The following is an 8,919-nucleotide window of genomic DNA, read 5'->3' on the forward strand; positions in this document are numbered from 1 at the left end:
TAAACTGAATATCTTTAAGTTGTGGACAAAACCTTGGGCTTTGGAAAATAACCAATATTAATAGACCAAACAACTAATATATTAATTGAGAAAATGTTAGACGAATTGATATTGAAAATATTATTTGTTATTTCCAATTAAGCTAGAGCTGAGAATGTTAATGTCCTAATCAAAAGTCCAAACTTTTCATGGATTTGCTGTTGTTAAGACCTCGAGCTCGGGGAACTGATCAACTAATGGAGAGAATGATCGGCATATCGGTCAATAATGAAAACAGTCGATAGTTGCAGCCGTAATTCTTAAGGTTTTAGCACTTAAAGGTCCAGTGTGAGGGATTTAGCAGCATCTAGTGGTGTAGTTACAGATTGCAACAACAAACTCCCCTATGTAATACAGCCAGTGTTTGGTTAGTCCCTTCTGGGCTACCGAAAAAACATGGTGGTTCAATATGGCAGACTCCACTGAAGGCAAAGTAGCTGTAGACACGTTTACTGCAGGGAGCTGTGTATGTCTGTGTGAGTTTACACTGTATGTGTGCTTGTACTGCTTTCTGTGTCATTTGTTTCACCTGTTATGTCATTGTCTGGGTCAGGTGACTGCCTCATATTGGCCGGTGCTTCTATGAAGGCGAGGCCACACCTGTGGTGTTTGTTTAAAGCCCTGATGAAGACCAACAGTGGTTGAAACATGTCAGCTTTGTAATGATTTGTCTCTTTTTGTTGATCCATGTTTCCAGGTTTCACCTCTGATGATGTTCTGTTCTGTTTCCAGGTAAGAGGAAGCCGTTGCTCAAGCTCTCCAAGGAGGTGTTTGAGCAGCCTCCTCCCGCCGCAGTGTAAGTTTACAATCACACTTCCTCATATGCAGTGCTTTAATCTGTGCAGAGGGTTAGTATTGATCATCATGTCATATGGACTACATCAGCCTTCAAGGGGTTAATGTAAAACATGTACATGTTTTCATTTCGTTTGTTCATTTTCATTTACATTTGTACCTTTGTCTCCTCATTCTTGTTAACGTGAAGCTCAGACTGCAGCACAGAAACTAAATGTTCAGTGCGTCTTAAAGTGAATCATCTTCATTAACAAACCTGCAGCAGCAGCAGAGGGGTTCTGGTTTCAGGCCAACTCCATGAGAGAGTCGGACTATCAGTCGTATTACACGTTCTGTGTACATCTGCTTTTATTGCATATTTAATTTAAATTTTTTTATTGTGTCCTTTTGAATATTATCAAATTGACTTGTTTTTTTACTCTATTAGTGTATATTATTTATATAAAATACATATTTTATGAACTTTTTAAATTGTTATTCTATTTTATTTTTATTTTGTTTAATATTTTATGTATTTTTTTACTTTAGACATTTTCTGATTTTATTTAATTTTTATATATTTTTAATATTTTAATTATTTCTCTTTTTTATTTATTTGCTTTTTAAATTTTCTGATTTAATTAAATTGTGGTTCACTATTTCAATTATTTATTTCTTTAATTTACTTTTTTAATTTCTAATTAATATTTATATTTTAAGTATTTATCATTTTTACATTTATTTTATTTTCAAATTGTAACATCGTTTTTTTTCAGCTTTTTCTGGACCTTTCAACCACATTCTTTGTCCTCTTAGAAAGAACATTATGAGCGAGTGCTTTGTAGTTTCCATCCACTCATACAGGACAAACTCTTGACATTGTATTTCTGTAACCACTTTATAAGAAACAAACTGTCCGTGTGTTTCAGACCCCCCAGAGATTTGGATTCGAAAGCTTGTGTAACCATCGGAGAGAAGGTAATTTCATTTCTTCCGCTCATTTTTGGATCGGGACATATTTACTTCTTTGCACCTTTCCCAATCCCATTTAAGGTTTATAGTTTTTACCTTGGACTCTTACATAACTCACTGTTTACTTTGTTCTTCCTCCCAGCGCATTTTGGGTTTAGTAAGTTCTGTCTCAGTGCACAGAGGTTGGCTTAATAAAGGGTCTGTCAGCCGTAAAGAACGCCCCGGTGAACATTACAGCCGAATTGAACACTTCTGATTGTGGGGAGACTGGAATGCCTTTTATTGCCCATCAGGCAGTAACATTATTTATTTTAAACTCATCAAAGAAGTGGAATTTTCCATTGGCAGGGGTTCTTTGAGACTGTTCAGTGATATAGATGTCAGAGCTTCTTTACATTTTGCCGTGCAGCTGTAGGTGTGATCAGAGACTCTTCCTGCGTTCAGTCTCTGTCACCACAGCTCTGTTTATTTCTCTCTCCACCACTGTCTCTCTCATTTTGCTCTCTTGTCGTGTCCGGAGCAGAATTTTGAGGTGAAGGCAGATGACCTGGAGCTGATCTGCGAGCTCGGCCGAGGAGCGTACGGCGTGGTGGACAAGATGAAACACGTGCCAAGTGGTCTGATCATGGCTGTGAAGGTGAGCGGAGGGCAGCTCTGAGCTTCCATACTACAGCCTTCTCGGGGCGCCATGATAGCTTACCTGGTAGAACTGGTAGCAAGGCTGAGTCCCTGCTGTGGTGGCCATGGGTTCAAGTCCGACCTGTGGCCCTTTTGTTGAGTGTCATCCACTCTCTCTTCCCTTTTGGTTCTGGTGGGAGGGGCTTAGCGGAGTGATTTGAGCAAAGTTTTTTTCTATGTTCAAATTACCTACTGCAGCTTTAAAAGTAAAAAATGGCCTGTATGTAAACAGTTCCCTTTAAGGTCATGTAGGTAACATGCATTGAATTGAACTAATAGTCAAAACGTCTAGAGGGGAAGTTCAGGTTAAAGCTGGTAATTGGCTCTGATTGGTTGTTTTTGTTCGGGCTTGGTGGATTCTTGTAAATGCCATTAGGGGCACTACGAGGAGCCAGAGGAACCTGATCTTTTCACAGATTATCTGTCTCATGTTCTATTGTCGGAATATAGTGAAAGTTTGAGCAATAAATTATTTTATAAAAATGACCTACTGCAGCTTTAAGTTGAATTATTTGTCCAGTCAAGCATTGCACAAACAAGTGCACCGGCAGGTAGATTATTTCATGGTAATGGAGACGAAGGATGAAATCACAAAAAAAGATAAAGTACAAGAAGAGCAACATTGACCCAGTCTGTACAGCTGTACATATAATCTGTTTTACTAGACGAAAAACATGAAGATATCAACAGGAACGAGGGTCGTTATGAACCTTTTCCTGTTGTTCTCCCTCAGCGGATTCGGGCCACAGTGAACACTCAGGAGCAGAAGAGGCTGCTCATGGACCTGGACATCTCTATGAGGACAGTGGACTGTTTCTACACAGTCACCTTCTACGGAGCACTATTCAGAGAGGTAACATTAATGTAGAGATACAATACACTGATTATTGATGTTTACAAGTGTGTAAATCCCCAAAACTACATCTTCCTGCATCTTTTTAATGTAGCGTGGAGAAGGTCAAAATCAGGCAAACCTGGTCAACACAAGGAAGAGCCAACTAATTTAATTAGAGCCTGAACTATAGAGCTTGTATCAAACCTCAGTATGTCTTTAGTACCCGCTGAAACGTGTAGTCCCAAAAGTTAGCCTTGAACGTCTGGTCATAAAGGTTCTGATTTAAATAGTATAATGTAATATTTATTCAGACTGTGTGAGTTCAGATCACATTTAACAAGAAGTTTAGCTTCTTTTATCATCAGAAAAATTTAGTTTTGGATAAAAAAAGTAATATTTCTCAAAGTCAGAAGCTTTATTTTGGTAACGTACTGAAATTCTCTTTATATTAATAAAAAAAAGCTTTAAACAATATCCAACCATACAGACGGATACTGTAATTTTGGTGGAAATAGACTTTTAATTCAGAGTTACATTTGAAAATATTTGTGGAAAGGACTGCAATGGTCTGTTAGTCTGTTAAACGTACGTCCACTAAAAGTTGTTGTTTCAGATTGTTATTGTCAGTGTCTGACAGCATTATGGAAAGGATCCATACAGAGATAGACCTTTTAGTTTAACCACAAAACAGCCGTAATATCAACTATCACTCTTCACCTCTTTTACCTTTTCAGATCATTGTAACTTCATTCAGAGTGGAACAGAAACCTAAATAATAATTCACCAAAACCATCTTTTTTTGTGTGTTTCCAACAATCACCGACTCTTGGTTTGGGTGGAAATAAATCCTTAATTCACCGACATAGATGATAAAAACAGCACTTTCAGGGCACCCGCGGTTAGCTTCAGTCGGTAAGAGCTGGCAACCCATATACGCAGCGGCCCGGGTTCAAGTCCGACCTGCGGCCCTTTGCTGCATGTCGTCCCCTCTCTCTCTGCCCCCCTTTCCTGTCTCTCTCCAGCTATCTCTGTCAAATAAAGGCATAAAAGGCCAAAAAAATAATACTTAAAAAAAAAAGAAAGAAACAAATTGTAGACTAGTTAACTGAATGGTACATATACAGATACATATCACCGTCCTGTACACAGCGACTGTAAAGAAAGTAAAGTAATGAAAATGATCGAATTCTAACAGCTTTCTAAAGCCTTTTGGACTGTGAAGAGTCGGGCTCCATGGGGAATTCTGCCAACTGAAAGATAACACCAGCTTGCAAACAATGAATTTGTCCATTTCCAGAAGTCAGCACTAAATTAAAAGTCAAATTAAAAGTCTATCTGAAATTAAACTCCAGCAGGAATATGTTTCAACTCAAACTTTGTGGGAGCAGGTACACTGGGTCAAACAGCTTTCATTAGTAATGCAGCAGATTTCTCCACTGCTATGTTATCTCCCTCCACGCCACAGTCCAGTCACTTCACCTCTGCCCCCCCTTCGCAGCACAGCAAATGTCAGGCCTTGCTAAAGGCTGCACTCCATACAACGACGAACAAGAAGCCCCAGAGGAGCTGGGACAAACAGAGGGAGGACAGAGGAGAGGCAGGCAAGATGAGCAGCGATGTGAAAAAATACTGAGCTTTGAAGCTTATTTAAGGAAATAAAAAAAAGAAAATAACATGAAGGTAAAACAGTTAACTAAAGTCTAAAGGAGACCAGGGGAAGCAGAAGGCAGAGATAAAAACAAAGTCATGAAAAATAGACCAATAGATAGCTAATTTAGAAATACACGCCAAATAAAGTTTCTGAAAATTGCTTTTTTTTCTGTGAACCTTAGCATCTACAGTGTGTGCAGGGATGAGCCATTATTCAACTTACTGAAAAACACAACATGTTTGGATTCCAGTAGCAAGTTTAAAAAATATGAGTCTAGTCTTAAATATAAATCAAAGGGGTGAAACTTCACTTACACATTAAAATTCAAATGCATGCTCATCATCTTAAATGTAAGACTACAACGTTATTCAACTTAGAGAATTCATCGAATATTATCACCTAATTTATCAATGAATAATAGTAATTCATTCAGTGGAAGTGTAACTATTTACAGTTTAAAAAAAAAAGTTTAAAATTATGAGGATTTTTTTTATACTTGAGTCTAAAAACACTTAAGTGTTAAGGGACCAGTGTGTTATATTTAGTGGCATCTAGTGGTGACGTTGCAGACTGCAAGCAACTGATCACCTCTCACATCTGTATTTGAAGACTTGGGAATGAGAACAGGCTGTGAAGTGTGTAGGACAAACTACAGTGGCCACAAAACTTGCAAAAAAGGCCCTATGCAGAGCCATGTTTGGTTTGTCCATTCTGGCCTACATTAGAAACATGGTAGTTCAACATGGCGGACTTCGAAGAAGAAGGCAACGAGAGCCCAAAGATTTCAGGTGATTGTACACTAAAAACAATACTGGTCACACCATCTTTATCCATATTGCCCATCACAAACGTCAGATGAGAGGCTTATTCACAGCAGCCTGGGCAAGAATTAAGAGAAAGGTTTAAGGGGCACAATCCATCTCTCGCACACATGAGGGCTGGCGATACTGTAATGTAGGAAAGATTAACTTCAGAAATCTGTCAGGAGAGAGGAGGTGAACGAAGGCAGACGGCTCAAGTGGCGGAACTGGGCGTCTTGGAAGAAATCAACTGTTCATGGAGGAGCCATTCTGGTTTGAATAGGGCTCAGCTGCACACAGCTTCAGCCATTATAGCTCTGAATAGAAGTCAGCTGCACATGGGCTGTTCTGAGTATTCCTGCACTTTAGCCACCCTCAATGAAATAACAGGAAGAGGGTGAGAGGGAGGGAAGAGGTGGAGGGGAGACAGAAAAAAGAAGAGAAACATGGACAGGATGAGAAAAAGTGACAGTAGAGAAGCAGAAGGAGTCTATTTCATCCCAAGATTTTTTTAAACATTTTGGAATTTACAAAGACCCAAGTACCTTAATTATCAGAGGTAATCAATACATGGGATACTACCAGCAAGTGAGTTATGGAGGCTGGGTCGACCAAGGTTACTCAAAAATGTGTTGATCTCATTATCTCAAAGCATTATTTTCTCAGGATTATGATTTATTATCCCATTATCGTCGAGTCATTACATGAAATAGGTTCCTCAAGGTCACAGAGTGTTGTTAACTTCTAATTTCTTGTCTGTGCCGTGCATTTATCAAATAAAAGTCTTGATCATTGTTGTGGTTTTTCCTATAGACATTTTAAACTCTACTTTAACCTTTCAACAGATTGGAAACGGGGTAAGCAAAAGCTTGGCAAAACTATCTGTGTTATTGGTTTAAGACAACTCTATGACACATACGTAATAGCGATGTAAGAAAATATTGGAAAACACTTATTGCAATGTTTTGTGATGTTGTATTGATTGTCAGAAAAATCTCAAGGGCTATAACGTTGGATGTTACAACGGAGGAACGGTGATAAACACAAATGCAGACTGTTCTGGTTGCATTAAAAAGTTCCACTGCCAAAATATCCCGGATGCAGTCGCTGCCCTCTTTTACCACTCCAGCCAGAGTCTAGTCTAGTAGTGATCAGGATTGGCACCACGGTATTAAAGTCCAGCCCATACGCCTGCACGACACAATCACAAGCAAGGCTTAGCTGTCAATCATGACCTGAAACCTTTTAATAGCTTCAAATAACTAACTAAAACCTGATCAGATCTGATCAGAAAAATACATGATAAAATGATATAAATCATCGAAAAATGTATTTGATGTGTAATTAATTGTTTTCTTTGTCCCATCTGTTAACATGGAGGCAGCAGGCTTTATGACCTATACATCCGTGGCCTGCAGGGGTTCATTTGGTGCGTATGGCTGTGTGTGGACCGTGTTGAATGCAGCTGTAGCACTGATTTGAAGAGCCCAAAAATGTGCTAACTAGATGCGGGGGCGAGCAAAGAGAAGTGTCTGCAGAATAAAAAGTAAACATGTGTGGCCTTTAGTCCCACAGTTCACAGCAATAAGCACTCAATAAGCACACAACAACTCCTGACCTTTACTCCCTGCACTTCAGCTGACCATACAGATAGGAGGTGTTGCTGTAACCTGGGGCTTTAATCTGGTGATACTATAACTAAGAGAGGATGTGGGAACCGGCCTGGAGGAACATTTGCTGCATTCCATGTCGAGGTAACTGACGGGAATTTACGACAGCATCAAAAAGATAGGGTGCCCTTTACTGCACGCCATCTATCTGCATCTTTGTGTGTGTGTTGCAGTAGTAAAAGGTGATTTGCAGGCCACACTCCTTCCCAACTTCATAGTGCATCAATCACCCCGTGTCTCATTCCGTAAATGTCACCGGCTTTACGACACACCCAAGTCCACGGCATCAGTCATGCTCAGACTTGTTCATGCTCAGATCGCTCAACCTGTGCTGAGGAAGGCTCTGCCGTGGCAAACGTGTATCAGTAAGTCAGTCAGGTCATCGGAAACAACAAGGAAGTTGCACTAAGCTGCTTTACACCAGGCCGGTTTACTCAACTGTGTCACCAGTTCCTGATGGAGATCACAGTCTCAGTTATTAGATTAGGTTGACACTTCTAGCGTGTCAGCTAGTGTTGCAAATGAGTGATGACTTCCATTCTCTAAATATCAGCACGCAGAATACAACAACAGTTTAATAATGCTATCTTCACAGAAAACTTGCTGCATTCAGAGGAACATACAAAGATAAAACAGGAAAGGAGATAATGTAGAATGAATCACAGCCTTACTCTTATCAGTGAAAGAAGTAAACAATAAGGCTGATGCGAGGAAGTGAAGCACAGACTTATTCAAACTTCAGCCTGGTGGAAACGTTCAAGAGAATCAACAACAATGTTATTAACATGTTTATACCTCCTAGGCAGCCTTAGGGTGGGGGGGGGGCGCATGCAACAGATACGGTGACAGGGCACAGAAACACACAGGGGGTGCGGGCTACAGAACAACTTATATGCTAGTCATTTTGAAAGGCTAAAACTTTGGCAAACTTGAGTAAAGCGGCTGTTCATACCACACTTTGCTGCCAATTTGTGGATTGGTTGGGGGAAGGAAGTACTGGCAGCTGAATAAGTGACTGTTTGCTCAAAAAATGGTATCAACCAGCGTGTTTATTGCCTTATGAAGCAGGAATGAGCTTTTTATTCTCATTAATCACGTGAAATCTCACCATCGTGTCCAACCAGGGCCTGAAAAGCGAGGCCACTTCGAGTGCAGGGGGAATTTGTGGCTAACTAGCAGGCCTGGAGATGAGCAGCGTTCTGAGAGCACTTGACTCGGGCTTAGCTCGTATTCTGGTGCCTTGGTCTCTTTTCTCACTCATGCAGAACACACACATTGATGAGTGCTGGCAGTGAAAGTCAATCGACGCTCAATCACCACTCACTCGAGCTACACAGTGCCTTCTGAGCTCTCAGATTAAAATAAGTTACGGTTAGGAGTGACAGCACGCAAAATGTTACAGTCCCACAGAAATGAGCTTTGGGCCATTTGTGGACGACAGGATACACTGGGGTGGGGGTCAGTTGAAAAAGTCGAAGAATGCTGCAAGGTGATTGAGGG

At 40.2% G+C, this 8,919-nt stretch overlaps 1 protein-coding gene across 3 annotated transcripts in view; it reads left to right on the plus strand.

The window, feature by feature from the left end:
- Positions 1–8,919, plus strand: part of LOC118325632 (dual specificity mitogen-activated protein kinase kinase 6) — a 37,233-nt gene that overhangs the window by 14,675 nt on the left and 13,639 nt on the right. For all 3 annotated transcript variants that reach the window (XM_035658398.1, XM_035658382.1, XM_035658390.1), the window contains exons 2-5: positions 772–835; positions 1,743–1,791; positions 2,309–2,422; positions 3,197–3,316. In XM_035658398.1, the coding sequence (XP_035514291.1) occupies positions 2,384–2,422; positions 3,197–3,316 (159 nt within the window). In that variant the 5' untranslated portion in view covers positions 772–835; positions 1,743–1,791; positions 2,309–2,383. The remainder of the gene's footprint in view (positions 1–771; positions 836–1,742; positions 1,792–2,308; positions 2,423–3,196; positions 3,317–8,919) is intronic.

The sequence above is a fragment of the Morone saxatilis genome, unplaced genomic scaffold, assembly GCF_004916995.1.
Source record: "Morone saxatilis isolate NCDOM2014 unplaced genomic scaffold, NCSU_SB_2.0 Contig1, whole genome shotgun sequence".
Lineage (NCBI taxonomy): Eukaryota > Metazoa > Chordata > Actinopteri > Moronidae > Morone > Morone saxatilis.